Here is an 18,390-nt window from a genome sequence, read left to right as displayed (position 1 = left end):
TGTAACATAAGTGCGCGGGGGGGGGGGGCATTTCCATTGACGAGTGGATACCATGCATGAAAGAGTTTCAAAAAGCACCCTAAACAAGTATTTTAGATGTTCTGAAAATGCACCCCTACACAAGTATTGGCATGTGAATCCCTACCCATAACAAGTACAGGAAATAAAATGGTAGCCTTGACAATTAGTATTCCCTGAATTGACCCCCTAGACAAGTACAACGATATCTTAATTGTAATGTCACAGATGTTGGCTTTACCTTTACTTTCATTGGGTTTAGTACCATCCCACATATCATGCTAAAAACGTAGTGTTGGGGCAAAAAGTACATCCTTTATAAAGTATTTTTCTGTCTATACCCTCGCAAATTGGACTGTAAACATGTAGTTTTCCTAGCGAAAAAATACCCTTCTGTTTTTGACACCGTTATTATGTTACGTACGTAACGTGCCCTATCTTGAAGAAGAGATCCTTTTTACATGTTTTGGGGGTAATGCATGGTATCCACTTGTCAATGGAAGTGGTCCCCCCGGGCATAAGTGACCTAAATTACAACTTCAAAAACATGTATACCACAGTTCATAAAAGACCTAAAGCAAGAGCAAGTTTGTTTGAAATTAATTTATTCATATGGTTGTTGACAACCTGTCAGAAAATATAATTTCTAATTTACAAAATAAAATATCAAAATCCATGTCCATGTTCTAGCTTGATAAGAGCTTAGACTGTAGTCGCAGGGAACAGACAAACAATCTACTCTCATTTTTAAATAAAATAGTTTTGCTTATTTACATTTAATATACATATTAACCTTTTAATTATCTTTACATATACATGTATGTATGATATAAAACAAAACTATTGGCACTTTTCTATATGATACAAGAACATATGAACTAGATGTCATTTACTACAATTAGGAACTTGGTATACCTACATGTATACAAGATTAAGTGTATGAAAATACATTATATTCAACAATTTTGAAGGCTACGAGTAATAAGGAAACAAATGTTGATATTCTCAATTTGTTTTTGAAATGGAGTGTTACTTTGGACAGCTAAATAATTGTCGATCAGAATAATTTAGATAATTGTAAATTTACGAAAATTACATGCTGATACAAATTATGACTGCATGATGAAAAACAAAATTCTTTTGTTTAGTATACAGAAGACAAATAAATGAAGCAAACTAAACTCCATAGGCTGACATTATTCGAGTTATACTGGGATGAAATATCCCTCTTGCAGCTCACAACAGCTAAATGTGGGTGAAGACTGAGGATTGTGGAAGCATTTAAATGGCTGGTAAGATGGTTGTTCTCTCCCTAAAATTGGCTTGGAGAGTTTGTATTAGAATCAGGATCCAAACAACGTGTTGAGGATGGCATCAAGCACGCTATGCTTTATCTGTTGAAAAAAAAATAAAAAAAAATATATAAATATGGTTAGAGAAAAAGTATTCAATTCTCCTATCATTCAAAGTCAGACAATGAGAACTAAAGGGACTGTATATGTTAACAGATTTCATTAGCAAGATATATCCACTGTCAAACAAATTGCAAGCTTTAAAACTGAAATTCAATATCTATTCTCACACAGGGAAACCACAGAATGAATGGGAAAAGAGATGCATGTTGAAGATACTTACATGAAGGTTTAGCAAGTTGAACCAACTCCAGCTCCTCTGGTTCTGGTGTCTATGTAGGATACAAAATGAAAAAAAAAAATCTTAAGAAATCATGCAATATTTTACTTTTAAAATCTCTTGATGCCCCAAATCTACATAAGGATAGTCTCCCTCCCCAAAAATGGTATACAAAGAAACAAGTCTTTCTCGGTCAAATGATCAAGTAAATTCCACGATATACATGTATAATGTAATGACCCCTGTAAAATCATTGAAGCGAGTCAAATCCAACTAAATGAATAAAATTTGAGTTACATTACTCCTCAGCTCACCTCATAATTTGTTTTAAGTCCAAAAAATTCTACCTGAAATTTGCACTAGATTTTTTGTATTCATTCAGATGACTTCAGAATAGCTTTCTAAACTGTTGATTAAGAAATCTTTTCAGACATCATATGAATGACTTGAAAGGATCTAGTGTAGAGTATTTTCTTAACTATTACGATTTTAAATAAATAGACATGGCAGATGGGGGGGGGGGGGGGTGAACTGTCGCTCTTCCCATTTGTTATGAGCAGCCATGACAAGTTATTCTGCACAAGTATAAAACCAACTTACCACTGTTCTTGATTCTTCCACTTTAGATAATTCCACCTGAAAGTCGGCTCCCATGAAGGCAAGGCGTACCTATGTGGGAAATTCATACACATAATTACAAATCCCTTCAGTTTGAGAACTATGAAAGGAGCAACAGAATTTGAACAGAATTCAGGAATACATGTCATAAATCTAAAAATTTTTTCCAGTTCTTGCTGGCTTTAAGGGTCATTTCAGTTATAAAATAACCAATTCATGGAAGTTGTATACAAAATGTCATGTTCCAACATTTACAACATAAGTAATCGACCAGCTGGGCTTCTCAGCCAATTAATATGGATAGTTGTCTCACAACTATCGGACAACTTACGTTAATGATACACTTGCTCTGATCATCAAATAGTAAAAAGACCACAAATATGACCCATTACAGTTAATTCCATGATATACATGTATAATGTAATTATTTTGATCATTAGTTATGGTTAAAAAAGGGATGAGGAGGAGGAAAAGATAAATAAGAAAAATCTTACCTCTGGATTGCAGACACCATAAAATATTGCTATGAAAAATCCCTGGAGTAAGAAGAATAAAAAAAAGAAGAAACTATGACTTTTAATACATTAAATATGTAAAATAATTACTTGAAGAAAACAAATTGATTCAAGTTGCTTATTTGCTGGTTTCATTTTTTCGCAGGCTTTACAGGCAGGCACTAACTTCGAGGCAACAAAGGAGCCCATTTATTTTATGGCAACATGGCACATACATGTAACAGATGTGGAAAATTATTCAAGTTGAGAGAAAACCTCCAGAAACATTCATGCTATATTTGCTGCAAATGTCAGAAGGTGTTTCCTAAAAAAAAAAAAAAATTGCAGTATAGATTCCTTTTCATGTCAGTACTTCAAGGTATCATATAGCTCTGAAATTGAACTGAGATTGAAAAGTCATTGTTGTACATTTTGTACAAAGTGTAAAAAGCAATTCAGTTCATTTCAAAGAGAGGAAAATCATATAAGTGGTGATGTAAGGCTACTGATGTAGATACAAATGAGTCATGTTATATTTGCAGCAGATGTGGGGAGAAGAAATTTTCTCCAAAAAAATATTGCGGTCACATTCTTGTATAGATTCCTTTTTGTCAGTACTGCAAGGTATCATATAGCTCTGAAATGAGATTGAAAAGCCATCGTTGTACAAAGTGTAAAAAGCAATTTCAAAGAAAGAAAATTCATATATGTGGTGATGTAAAGGCTACTGATGTAGATGCCCATGAATGATGTGAACAGGCTTTAAATGCAATATTGAATACCAGTATTGTCGGGTGTTGATCTATAATTCTGAATTTTGCCTGGCACAAAAACATGTATTGCAGTTTCTTGAAGAACGTTTGACTTCAGTTTGTATCCTACAGCACAAAATACTCAGGTACAAAAACATTTCAGCACTGATGTCAGACAAGGTGACAAAAATAGTGTTCATTTAACAGCAGCGGCTCAGAGAAAGAGAAAGAGTGGAAACAATCCTGTAATAAGGTTGAGAGAACAAGGGACCAAAAAAAAAACACTCAAAAGGTCATGTCCTAACATGAGACATCAAGAAAGGCAGTCAGACTTAACAAGGAAATCACTCAGAAGGTCCCATCCTGACTTCAAAGATCAGGAGAGACAGAAGCAAAAAAGAAATGATCCAGAATACAGACAAACTGAGAAAGTGACCATGAATGTGTAAAAGCGAAAGGATCAGAAAATACCTCAAACTAACAAACTTTCACGCAATCTGAAACCACCAATTGTGAGCTGTATCACTTCATGTTTTAGCGTAAGAATGGACACCTGTAGTCAGGGGCCGCTGAACGGTGTACAAAAACATAAAAATTACCATATAATTGTGATTTTTAGCATGGTCAGCCCCCCCCCCACTTTGAAAACCGTTCCGCGGCCCCTGATAGTAAGATGAGATCATTCACCCTCCAACTAAGTGGAGTGGTAGCACGAATAAGACATCACCACCAACAGCAGAAGACATTGATCAACCGAATAATAGAAGAAATGGATGGTACCATAGAAAGAATGGAAGGAAGAATTGCAAGACTCAATAATTCTCTCCAAAAATCCAATCACACCAAAGCTATTATAAAGAACTTCAAACTGTCCTAAAAGAACTACAAAGAAGTCCTCACAACTACGCGCTATGTGCGTAAGCCAGGATTTTTTTTTCTGAAGAATCATCAATGCCCGAAGACACAGTTCCATCAGCTCCTGCAACAGCTATTCCACAAGGCACTACAGCACAACCATCACCACAAACATAAGACCAAAACTAAAATTGAGCTTGCGCTTGTGAATGTTTTCGATATACGATCGAATGGAGTCAAGTGGAGTCACGATGTTTGGATTGTCATAATTACATCAAAGTGAGATCGTGTTTTGTGGCAAGTAAATATTAGTATTTTGTTGAGATTTTTGAGTAATTTCTGTTGCTGTCCTATGCATTTTGAGGAAAAATATGTTTTCCGATATTTTCCGTTTGAAAAGCAACTTTCAAAGGTCGTTTCCGTGAATTCTGTGAAATTGCGGAAAATCACTGTCATGTCCCTACATAATAGCAGGTATTATCAACAATGTGAGAAAGGTTATCGATATCGCTAAGTGGCAAAAAATAAGCGATTATTGACAAGACTAGCGATAAAGAGGTTATCGATAGCAGCCTTTATAGTTAATATGTTTTATATACAATATACAGAGGTCAATGTACTGTGTATCGAGTTTCAAAGCACTCTAAATATGTTTCACTTCTTCACTGATGTTTATTTTCTACAGTTCATTTACTTTTCTACTTATAGTTCACTATATTTAAACTGATGATATACTGTACTAGACTGCATATTTTGTGCTGTATCTACTTTTTGAATATGAAAAATGATTATAGTCTATGTATGTATTATGTTACAAAGAAATAGAAGATTTGACATTCAAAGAACTCTAAAATCAGTGCTTTTTTTGTTACTAATATTTAATTTCTACATAGTGTTTCAAGTGTTCTAAAAACAAACTCAAAGTTAAAGCCACATGGCACATTTTAATACAATATTCATGCAAAAAGGGCAAACTTATTAATAAATAACTTCTGAAAATAATATGATTCTTCATCCACAGCCCTATCAATGTGCCTGGCAACATTTTTTAACTTAAAAAAAATACATATATAACTTTTCTTCTTATTATTGGTATTTAAAACTGTAGGTGAACAGCCATACGCTAATAGTTAGTATATTTTTTTTTATAATAGTTATACTTCACTACATTTAAACTCATAATACACTGTCACAGCCAACAAACTGTATTATGTGCTGTTTTTTTTTTAAATAAAATCGATTATATACTACGCATCCATTATGTTAGAAGAAATGAACATATGACATTCAAACTGCAATCACAATGTGTTTTTTTCCCATGATGTTTAAGTTTAATATCTACTTTGTGTTTCAAGTTTTCAAATAAAAACAGGCTCAAAGTTAGAGCCCCATGACACCCATCATATACTTCACAGCAATATTCAATATCCCAACGTTACTATCTATAATGTACTACTTCAATCCATCTATCTATTCATTGATTGTCAATGATTATCATTCAAAACATGTAAAAAAATATTGCCCGAAACACCTAAGAAATATTAACAAATTTCCTTTAATTATTCTTGTACAGGTGTATAAAGTATAAAGATTTATTACTAAACAACAACTGCTGTGAGTAATATGATTTGTGATCCGCGTCCATGTCAAGGGTGCCGGGTAACATTTTGCACTTGAAAGAATATTAAAACTAGACATAAATACTCAGTGCACAGTGGCTGAGGGATCACAATGTTTTGTGTTCTCTTTAATATTATGCATGATTTTTATTGTTACTGTTACATTCATTATTCAATTTCCATAACAGATTATAGTCACTCAATCTTCTTCTTAACAAAACAGCATTACTGTTCTCATATTTTTCCATCTCTAATTATTAACCTAATTATTAACTATATCATCTAAACCTCTCAGCTAGACTACAACCACAAACACTTTCACACATGAAGAATATCATTGCTATAATCCATATAAAAAAAGACAATAGATGCAGGTGAAAATGCAGTGGCATTTTATCAAAAAGCCCATTCCATATTTTATACAATGTTATTACATCCCATGTATTTCACAATAAACTTCTGATACAATTCTGTTGCATGCCGTCGCAAATCGTGATAATTCTGGTTATTTCAACAAGTGAGTGAGACACAACATCGCTTATGCCTCTTCTAGCTATATTTCTCCAATTAAATATCAGCCTTTGATGTAGGCCTACTCTTTATACTACCCCCCCCCCCCCGTTCTAATGAGAAGTAAAATAATTAAATACAAAGTTTTTCTGTTATTCAATCTAGACACCAGAATTGAGTCAACAAAAGAAATATCTACATTTTCAGGCCCAATAAACCATTTCACGCTTTTCAGAGAAATTAACGTGCGATAGGCTGATAAAGAAAATGAAAGACACATGACTACACCCACAGAGCGAGTTAAAAAAATGAAATCCATCTACTGACCTGCAGTGCATGCAATGCAGTGAACACGTAGGTAAGTTCAATGAGACCATATTTGACTTCAACGACGGACAGTGACCATGTGATACCAAGTAGGGGTAGCATGATGGCTGTGGCTCGTGAGCTTGCCCTGAAAAATAAAATGATGATAATGAAGGGACATTTCTATTGCGCACAAGGCACTTTTATATACCGTAACTGACTGGGCTAGGTAACTGACTGACTTCTGGTGACCTTTTAACTCATCTCGGTCAAGTGAAGATCGATAGGGACAAATTTCTTGAGGAAATTAACACCATGGTGAGGATTTGAACGCATGGTTCATGAGTCCGAACCACTAGACCATGACACTTCCACAAATGAAAGATGGAAATCAATGTTGGCCCAATCAAATAAATTCAATCTATTAACTAGTTTACATTTGACTTTTCAATGAACTTTGATGTTTGGGAGTGAATATTCAACTGAACACAAAATGAATTGAGTATGATAATACAAATTAAAGTAATAACTTTCCTATAAATACAATCATACAAATCCCAATTCCATTTTCCATGGCGAAGAAGAAAAGTGTAGTTTTTTTCATGGTACACCAATGTATTCTTTTCAGGACCAACAAAACTTAACGATTGGACAAGTGTGTTCTTGTAATCTTCAGGAGAATAAACGTTGAGTTTGGGTGGTCCTGGACTAGCGTATGCCCACGAAAGAATACATGGTGTACCGTGAGACAACTTCACTCACTTGCCATCATAATAGGCTTGTCTATAATTAATTTCCTTCTTATACCAGTATGAGTTTTACTGCAATAAATTTTGGTTTTCAAATAAAAATAACTTGCCTGTATGTAACTAGCTTGTCTATCATTAGTTTTCATCAAATACCAGTACAATGAGTTTCACATGCATTATTATTTTGCTTGTCAAATAAAAATAGGTTGCCTGTTAGTTTACCATCACAAAGGTCCCAATCCAAAGAAGGACAATCCCCCAAATCTCCTGATAATAATACTGGATTGGTTAAAATCGATTAGAAAAGGAAATCTGGGGAGCATTTCATGAAACAAATAAATACTCAGTGATCTTAACTGACAACTGCAATAAGCTACCAAAATCCTTGTATCTGATTGGCTAAGAACAAATTAGCCATTGGAAATCATACATCATGAAACACTACTCAGATCATGTACCCGCATATTACATCCAATGGTAGTAAAGCGATTCATTTTCATTTCTCATTTTCACCATAAATCAAGCATGATTTCCAAGTTAAACTCACTTTCTTGCTTTCAGTGGGTCTGAACGTCTTGATTCTTTCGAGGTCGTACAGTAAACAAACACCACAATAATCATGTTGATCTAAAGAAAGAAAAAGAGAAAAACAATGAAAGTTACAAATGAAAATGATGATGGGGCATTATGTAGGATGAGATAACAAGAGGCTACCTAATTTATTGCTCAATAAGGATGCAACATTTTTGCAAGCCCTTAAATTTGAATCATCGTTAACTTTAGAATGTCTCTGACATAAGAATTGTAGCATATATATTAAGTAGACAGTAGATGTAATTCAAATTAGTGCCCACACATGATTCATGCCTATACCAAATTTTTTGGGAAGGGGGTTCATTTGTCAAAAATTTGGTCCTCATCGACAACCATGGAGGAAGAATGGGTTGGTTTTTGCCTTGAAGAAAATTTAAGGGCGAAAATTGTCTAAAACTAGCTGATGTTTGCCTCAAGAATTAGGCAAGCAAAAAATTAAAGAAAAAGGTTTCAATTAGATTCAAAACAATGAATCATTTGCATTCATACTTACAAATATTATTGACAGACTTGTACCCAGAAAGATCCATAATGCATTATTTTGAAAAGTCAACCAGCATCTAGATATTGCAAAGGAAAATAAATTAAAAGGTTTTCATACTGAAATAATTATCATGGGAGTTATGGAAGCAGATATTTCACTTTATAGTACCGCTTAAAAATCGAAATTCCTTTTTATATTCTCTTCTAAAAAAGTATTTTCATGCACATTACATCACATACATTTTAATAGTATTTCACGTCCTTTCCAAAGCAAAACACCATCAATTTGTAGATCTTAGTCCAGTATTTGATGGGCGAATCATGTTTCTTTAACAATGAGAAACCACATTACAACCTCAAATATAAACAGAAGGTATGCAACCATAAATGGAAATGTTACTTTTTATTGAGATCGGTTGTATATATGGATAAAGAATTAATTTTGTTTACAAGCGATACTTCAAGAATCTGCTTACTGATACCAAAAGGCTCATTCTATTGTCCAAGAAATGGGGTGATGATTTTTTTTTTTTTCAAATAAAGAGATATAGACTTACTCCTCTGTTGTACCATAACCTTGATGAGCCAGGGCAAATGATATACCAACAATCATGAAGGGAATACCTGCAAGATAAATATGTAATATTTGATTAGAATATATTACAAGTATTTTATCGATCAAGTAGCATATCAAAAGCTTGGCAAATATGTAGTACATCTTAATAAAATGCTGAACTACTACCACCACAATAATGTAATATTTGATTAGAATGCATTAGTCTATGTTATCAATGAAGAAGCATATTAAAAGCATGACAAATATGTAGTACAACTTTAATAAAATGCTGCTTCTACTACCACCACCATAATGTAATATCTGATTAAAATGCATTAGTCTATAACTTATCGATAAAGTAGCGTATTAAAAGCATGGCAAATATGTAGTACAATTTTAATAAAATGCTACCACCACCACCACTATTACCCTACAAATTTCTTCTTTTTTCCGCCACTATAGGAACAATGAATTGATGATAGTGATTTTTATCCAAATTATATTATTATTAAAGAAAATATGATAAGGGCTTTGATGGAGATGGGATTGTAGTGGTAGTGATAATGTAGACGGCATATAGTGCTAACACTGTTGTTGATGATCACGATGATGAATGAATGATTATGATGATGATATTAGTAATGATGACAACAATGAAGAATGCAAATGATGATGATAATAGTAATACAACATGAAGACGATAAAGAGAGAGGATAAAGATAATGTTAATAATGACAATGATGATGGCGACGATGATGATGACAATTATGATGGTGATGACTATGGCGGTGATGATGACAATAATTAAGGTGGTAACTCCATTTCATAAATAGTCTCACCCCATGCAACAAGAAAGTAGTATCTGAACTTCTCTTTGTAGGGGATATTCTTAGGGTTGCAAGTCTCCACCAAAAGATGTACACCTTGGATCAGCATCCAGCTGAATACACCTGTATAGAAGAACTGCATCACACAGGCAATCGCCTTACAGGTAATCTGGAAAACAATAAGAAATATATTATATTATATCATAGTGTAAAAGTATGGTGATGTGCCTAATTGTTCTGCTCTAGCTCTCTCATTTTCTTCTTTACCCCATCTCTCCCTCATCATTTATCTTTTTTCCCTATTGCTTTCCAATTGCAATTCTGGGTTACATTCTTATTCTCAGTTTTATATACAATTTTCCGTTATTAGAAGTACACTTGAAAATACAGGGCCCCAAGTACAACAGTATTTGACTACTGACAGGGCTACCCTGTTTAAATAAATAAATAAAAAATATTTGAACTCACCCAATCTATTGCAGAGGGGTCTAGAAAATCAAGGACTATATAGGTGACCTTGGCAAACACCATTGATAAGATCATGTTGACGTGGATGGAGTTACGGATGTTATGGATATCTCTGTGAACAGAAATGAACAAGAGTGGAAATTATATAAAGATATTGAAAAATTGATGTCACATATGATGTAACTGTATCTATCTGTTAAACCTGATGAAGACTGAATGATTTTGCTAAATCATGTTTTTCCACAGACTCCAGGCCATGCGCTCAGTCTCCAATGAATTAAGTATATGCATGTATCATTTACTAAGCAAATTCTTAAAACAACCAGATTCATATTTTCCTTCAGCGCTGCTCAGTTCGTGAAAATATAACCCCTCAGGAAAATATGAATCCTGCAGTCCAATTAAAGCCCCATCAGTCAATATCTGCATATTATCAAACACATTAGGCTTGTACTATGGAAAATATGTTCAAAGATTGTGCAATCATGAAAAGGGATTGATTCCAACATAAATATTTCTAACGTCATCAAAATACCTACATTCCAAAATATCATTGATAAAAGATAAAGAAGAATTTTAAATTGAAACTCATCAGGTGACAAGCTGAAAAAAAACTGTAAAAAAGTTCAAAGTTTGATGAAGTAAATTATCCACAAAAAATTAATTTCTAAAAACATGCCACAAAAATAACTGTTGCACGATTTCCCTTGAAAAGTAATTCACTATGAAATCTTATATATTGACTATTGGCCATAGATGAGAATTGCATTAATGTCTGAGGAATTTACAGATTCACAGACTTGATGAAAATAAAAATAAACACCCAATTAGCACTTAGGTAGACTTCATAAAGAACTACAGATGTTATACGCAAGTTGGATTATACAGTGTACACTAAAGATATAATTCATATCTTTTAAGAATAGAATAGAACTGTACACTTTTTTAATTTCTAGATACTTACCCTACAGATATGAAGATGAGTAGAAGAAGGATAAGGGCAATCAGAGACAAGACAATACCTCCCCATGTGATATACTGCAAGTACTTAGCATGAATGGACACAACCTGAAAGATGCATGTAAACCATAGCCCAAACAAGTATAAGTACATCATATAACCAACTTTCATTTTCTTATGCAAATATAATTCAAGTGTTTCACATCTCCATTTGTATAGGTGTTGAGGTTCAGTGGATAAGTCTCCGGACTTTGAACCACAAGGTCCGGGGTTCATATCCCACCGCAGCACTCTAGTCCTTTGGCAAGATGTACATATATATATATATTTGCCACTCTCCACCCAGGTGCAGTAAATGGGTACCCGTTAGGAAGGAATTCCTTGAATGCTCAAGCATCCGATCAGGATAGCTATGCTTAAGCCGGGGTAATAGTACGCAACGCTTTACAGAAATGTTTGTATTAAGCGATATATAAATGTTGCATATCAAAATTATCATTATCTCCCAAAGAGCACAAGACAAAAGTGAAAAAACAACCTTGTATGCATGTCATGAAGCATCTTATCAGTCATTTTAACAGATTATATTTTGTTCTGGGCCAATCAGATTGACGGAATTCAGTATCTTGTAACAACTGCCGGTGAAATCACAGACTATTTGTAATAAAATGCTCCCCTTATGACCCACATCTAACAGAGAGATAGAGAGAGAAAAAAAATATAAACAAATATGCTTTTATATGGTAGAGAACAGCTATAATTATGATAAAAGCACTATAAACAACTTCATATCAAAACACATCTATAACCTTGAATAACAAGCACATGATGATTCTTATAAAGCACAATAGAATATATACGTAAGTGAATAGATTCTGAACTCTATAAACCTATATTATAATTATTATCAGAATAACAGGTACATGTCATCATGGTTTAAAGACATATTGACAGTATGACGCTCATATGTTACATAATTTAGGATTGGACGAGACACTGGGAGCCTTCTATATGAACAGCTACTGTCAAGGATAGTATCACATGATACCTACCACAGGGTCTCTATCCTGTGTCAGGATGGCAAAGTGTGTCAGGTGATCACAATGACATGTGGTATGAGTATCGTTACTTTCTTCCAGTGTGCATCCTCTCATACTCCAAGCCCCCTCCTTGGTGTACCTATTGGCCAGTGATAAACGATCAAAACAATTCACACACGTCTTTTATGCCACTGTACATGATAGTTCGAGACTCCAACTGTTTATTTCATAATTCAAATATACTGTACAAAGCTACATCTTTTATCCCATTGAAAGCTAGATCTTATCCCACTGAATATAATAGTATTACATTTCACAATCGAAACGTCAATTCTAGATTTAATATTTGAAGTTTATAATGTCAGGTTTCAAACATCATATTCACATTTCCAATGTCAAGTCGCTAATTTCATATTTTAAATTGTCTCCAAACCAGTGGCCATAGTTCGGAACCAATTGATGTACTAGTGTCCTTTAATCCGTTGAGTAATTCAGATGGCTACATTTATATCTTTGTACCATAAGGAGCATTGTGGACTAGTGGGTTAGTCTTTGGACCTTGGCACAAAAGGTTATGGGTTTAAAGCCCAGGCATGGTGATATTTCCTTTCGGCAAGAAATCACTCCTCATGTGCAGCAATCTACTGAGGTGAGGTATATGGATACCTCGCAGGAATTAATTCCTTGAAATGCTTTTGCACTGTAATAAGCTTTGCAGACTAAATGCAAGTGTATTAATATCCAAAGTCCCTTTGGGAATGCAAAGTTGTGTTATATAGTGACGACGTGGTTGTGCAAAAAAAGGGCTGAATAGTATCAATACAACAATTTTAAATTCCTATTCCAACAGCTCTTAATTCCTATATTTCACATTTCAAATGTAAAATTCCAGATTTAAGGCTCCTCTTCTGTTCTGGAGAATCCCCCAAAGGTGTAAATTTTGTGATTCTTAGTCATACACCAAAATATCTCTAGACAAGGTTTAAGATTTTGAATTCAGAATTTTAATTTCAAACTTAGAATTCAAATTACAAAAAAAAAAATCAAATTCTACATCTAAGATTTCAAATGTGTAACATTCAACTCTTTGATGGTTCATTGTTAAGGCAGTATGCAGTCTGGATTCATAACCAATGTTGTACTAGTGTCCTTTAGAGTCAATGACTGTTTGTGGACTTGTAACATATCACTCAGGTATACCCAAACAACAATTTCATCACTGATTCTCGTAATAGATTCAACAAGATGCATTGATGAGCAATCTACAATCCTTTATCATTACCAGTCTTTCCCATGTCAATTGGAATATCTGTTGCATTGAATTTCTTTAAAGTGTCTGCCTTCTGAGTTTTTGTTTTGTTCATTTCGATATCGACTAATTCTCATAAAAATAAAACAATTTTGAGATCTTGTCTTGCTTCATTTATTATCACTTAGACTTCTATTTGTGTGCTTTCCATGTGTTTTTCTTGTTTCATGATTTCTAATTTTTCTTTTTGTTACTTACGGAACACTAAAATCCCAAAAGACACAGTATGGTTCATCGCTGTCAGTTAGAGGCTGCAATTTGTAAAGAAAATATAGAAAGAGGGTTAACTTCTATTAGCTATGCAATTTATCAAATATATCTGGCAAAACATTTACAACAGCTTTTAGTTTAATGAGGATCATGAGATTTTCAACAGGTTTGGGTAGGATGATAGGATGAGTCATTTGGAAAAATATCATTCGCACCATTTAACAGTGACTATCCATGTTTTAACACAATATCACACTTGTCAGTGTAAAGAAACAAGTAAATTTAATCATTTTAATCATACAATTTTGCGGATCCGATACATTTGAAAAATAACTCACCTTCTTATGTTCAAACTGCATGACAATCTTGTTGTATAGACTCTTGCGGAGAGGAGGATTAACTCGAAGGAATATGATGCGACTATTTACTTTCATAGAATCCTTATAGATTTCACTGAAATAACACAATCGTAAGAAATCAACATGAAAAAATTTGTGAAATATCTAAGTAACTTATTTGAAGTTTGAAAAAAAACCCAAGATGAAGTAGTGTTGAATAAAAAATTGACTGTAGACTTATATCGAACAGACTCACCCCTTTGAAAAATCTCACTGTACAAACATGCTGGAAATGGTTTTACTTCAATTTAATCTTAGGAGAAGAATCACAATTGCGTTGTTGCACTTTCTTTTTCCAGAACTTTCTTGAAATATCTTGGTCTTTGTGCACCCTCTTCGGTCTTAGGTTTTTCTTTATTACTAAAACTCTTTATGCAAACGTGATGCAATTCTTTTCCGAAAGGTGGTGGACATTCACGTTTCTGGTTTCTTTATGTTTTCCCATGAATAATAACACAACTGGGCATTGTGACATGCACCTTTTAACCGAGCTACATGGGGAAAGCTGCAGATGTATGCAGAGGTTCCATTTCCATGCCTTGGTCACGTCTTTTGGGATGGTGACGTTAAAGGTCGGTAAATAAGATGTTAATAATCATACCTAATTGATGCATATCTGCAAAAATACAATCACACAAACACATACATTTTATTCCAGGATTATTTAAAAATTGATGAATTACAAAGAGCAGGATCAGTATATCTCTGCAATATCACGTAGAATGTACTTACTCTTCACTGCTTATGACTGGGAGAATCTCATCCAAGGTATGGAACATGATACCAACCATGGTAATTATTCCATTGTTATCTGTTAAAGAAGGAAGAGATTTCCAACTTTTGTTCAAATTTCTTCTAAATAACGGCATAACAGATTGTAAAAATATACAAGGGACAGTAACACTGAGCTTTATAGTAACACGCAGTTTTGATAGTGACTAATACATTGCAGACTTAAATTACATGACTGATGGCAAATAATATTCAATGCAGTATATGGTAAAAAAATAAGCTATACGATCAGCCGATAGGCTGCATTTACAAGCATAGAATACCATGCCTTCTGTGCCCTAGCTAGCGTGCAATAATTATATCCTGTATTCACTTTTATGATGAATTTGTCATTCTTTACAAATAAGAGTAAGAAAACAAAATAAGAGTATAATCATTTTAAAGGAAATACAAGTCGGATAAAATATATCGTAAACAAAACCATAAACAGCCATATACTAACCTCTCTTTGCTGGGATGTAGTCATACACATTCCTTGGTAAGGTAATCTGATCTGTTGCGAGGGGTATGGATGAACTATTTGGGCCTGGATCATACTGGAACTCTGATTTGGTATAGTCAGGGAATTGATAGATGGTGCCCGGAATGACATCATCGGCTCGATATCTGTCCACCTGAATGACTGAAAATTGAGAGGGAAGGTGGGAGAGAATAACATAAGACTGGAATACAGTGTTAGGTCATGGAACCTCCCCAAGCAAGACAACATCGTCACCCCAGTCACATTTGTCAACTTAATTAATTTTCATCATCTCGGTCACATTCGTCACCCAAGTCACTTCGGTCACCCCAGTCACTTTGGTCACCCTAATCACATTCGTCACCCCAGTCATCTCAGTCACCCTGTCACATTCATCAGGCCTTGTCTGTCACATTTGACATTCCAGTCACATCCAAATCCTGGTCACATTCGTCATCACCCTAATCATCGTCGTCATTGTTATATACATGTATCAGTAGTCATAATTTGTAGCATCCTCATTTATCATCAAAGTTCCTGGAAGTCTAGGCATAATTGAATTTCAATACCTTGTCTCCCCTTTCCCCTCTAAATGTCATCATCATCATCATCACTGCCATTATCATGATAAAAACCATGACAAAAACTAATTTCTAAACAGAAATAAGATCCTACCAATGTTTTCTGTAGAGATAGTCATATTGACTCCGGTCCAAGTCCCGTTCTCCCCTTCAACAATCTTGGCCATTTCCATGAGATATTCTTCGAGTTTAACAGCAATTCCCATAGCACTGTCTGTTGTGAAGCTACTTCGACGTCGACGGGCCTAGGGAGTTAAATGACGTTGAATACTGTTAGCATCATCATATATATATATATAAAAAACAAAACAAGTGGAACACCTCAGATACTTTGCCTGCATTATGCAATTCAATATAGCAGCAGTGCTGAATTTGAAAACAACCTTAGAATAATTATATTCACAATAATGCCATTCATATGATAATAAAACATATTCATTTACCCTGTTGGAAAAGTGGTGCCTACAAAAACTAGATGTCTCCAAGTTAGATACAATATATTGATACAAACTATTTAGGTTAGGGAAAGGATAGCTGTGATCAAATACAAATCAAGTAGAACAAATATCACTTCATCAGGAAAAAGATAAGATGGAAAATATGAGGAACAACGTACCTCCAGTCCATATGATTATTCAAAGCCACGAAGGTTTATTTATATTCAAATCTACAATTGTTACATATGATTTCATCTTACTCAATAGACTTCTGTATGAGACTTAATCTTTCATTGCATGTGCCACTGGAAACTAAAACACCATGCTTTTAGGTTATTCATTATTTTAAGAAAAGAATTTAAATACCTGATGAATAGTAGTCCAGCGCCGCTGACGTTCCTCACTGAATAAGTTGCTTGTCACAGTTAGAAGATCCTGAATGAATACAAGGCAAAAACATATGGCATTACTGCAAACATGGGCACTACGGCACACAAGTTCTTTCAAGAACATGAATGGATAAAAGATGGCGTTGAGGCCTAAATTTTTTTTTTAAGCAAGAATCCTGCTCTAAGGGTATTATGCATCTTTTCATAGCGGCTTTCCTGCATTCCCCATTGCTTGGCTATGATCAAATTAAAAAATTGGTATGATACAACTCCCAAGAATGTTCTGTAATCTGAATGGTTCGAATCGGATCACGATATTCAGCGAACTGCACTATGGCATACAAAATCTTGCACTCTGACGTCAGAGTGCAGGAAGGGGCGAGATTTGGAATTATCAAAAATTTACATAAAATATTGCATTCGGGGCAACTCAGTAACATGGGGGGTGTATAAAACAAACAATGCACACATTCTTGTGCATAGAGGACCTAAATAATGTACTCTGTGCTTGACTTGCCAAATGGATATACCGCACTCGGTCCTGCGGACCTTGATGCGGTATATCCATTGGCTCTTCTCGCACATTATTTGGCCCTGCATAAGCGCGCTTACGAGCATCATTTGTTTAATGAAAGGTCACTTTGTGGATTCTCCTGTCAAAGACTCTGCTCTGACTTTTGAATAGGTATCTAAACAATGCACCTACACAATAGTCAGTATTAGCAAGGAGGTTTCAAATGAGATGGAGTAACAGCAAATAAAATCTCTTTGAACAAGGTTAAAAGCCGCCAGCAGAAAGTATGTCAGGCATGCACTTTGCTCAACATCTCTTGCAATTGTGTAGACAAATGATTCCCACATGACTCTGCAGCTATAGGTCATACATAAAGGGAAATATGCTTTTGTGATAATAATTACTTTTTCGCCGCATCTTGGTCTAGTTATATAATTATGTAGTACATAATTTGGAGGCATGCGAAAATAAACTATGCAATATGTCCTGAAATATGACTCAAATTTGCTCGTCTGGGCATGTGCGGGCACTCATCTGGCATATACAATAATGAACAACAATATTCCACCAACCACATTTGAAATTTTCATTCGCCGCAAATGATCGGAAAAGTGTTAAAATCTAGTTTCAATAAAGGTCAAATTCTTTTTTTTTTTTCACTAATTAAAGGTTGATTGATATAATCTGGGAAAATATCTCGTCGTAATGGTGCTTGGTTATTGATGTTATATCATGCATTCAAATTTCAGTTTGTTTATTAATATGAAAGATGGAAAATTGATACAAATGGATATTCGCAAAATTTCATCCCTCGGATTT

The 18,390-nt window shown here is 34.4% G+C and overlaps 1 protein-coding gene across 1 annotated transcript in view; it reads right to left on the bottom strand.

Moving 5' to 3' along the window:
- Positions 1-486: 486 nt before the first annotated feature.
- Positions 487-18,390, bottom strand: part of LOC121407426 — a 59,812-nt gene continuing 41,908 nt past the window's right edge. Inside the window, exons 36-53 of the mRNA XM_041598493.1 lie at positions 17,035-17,103; positions 16,326-16,476; positions 15,633-15,812; positions 15,131-15,209; positions 14,339-14,453; positions 13,989-14,041; positions 12,494-12,620; positions 11,446-11,549; positions 10,482-10,593; positions 10,026-10,182; positions 9,188-9,254; positions 8,641-8,707; positions 8,101-8,180; positions 6,826-6,952; positions 2,763-2,804; positions 2,251-2,319; positions 1,654-1,702; positions 487-1,412 (exon numbers count right to left, since the gene is read on the bottom strand). Of these exons, the coding sequence (XP_041454427.1) occupies positions 1,402-1,412; positions 1,654-1,702; positions 2,251-2,319; positions 2,763-2,804; positions 6,826-6,952; positions 8,101-8,180; positions 8,641-8,707; positions 9,188-9,254; positions 10,026-10,182; positions 10,482-10,593; positions 11,446-11,549; positions 12,494-12,620; positions 13,989-14,041; positions 14,339-14,453; positions 15,131-15,209; positions 15,633-15,812; positions 16,326-16,476; positions 17,035-17,103 (1,659 nt within the window). The 3' untranslated portion in view covers positions 487-1,401. The remainder of the gene's footprint in view (positions 1,413-1,653; positions 1,703-2,250; positions 2,320-2,762; positions 2,805-6,825; positions 6,953-8,100; positions 8,181-8,640; positions 8,708-9,187; positions 9,255-10,025; positions 10,183-10,481; positions 10,594-11,445; positions 11,550-12,493; positions 12,621-13,988; positions 14,042-14,338; positions 14,454-15,130; positions 15,210-15,632; positions 15,813-16,325; positions 16,477-17,034; positions 17,104-18,390) is intronic.

Source organism: Lytechinus variegatus, chromosome 2, assembly GCF_018143015.1.
Source record: "Lytechinus variegatus isolate NC3 chromosome 2, Lvar_3.0, whole genome shotgun sequence".
Lineage (NCBI taxonomy): Eukaryota > Metazoa > Echinodermata > Echinoidea > Temnopleuroida > Toxopneustidae > Lytechinus > Lytechinus variegatus.
The sequence above is the reverse complement of the archived record's forward strand: the minus strand, read 5'-3'. Positions and strand labels throughout refer to the sequence as shown.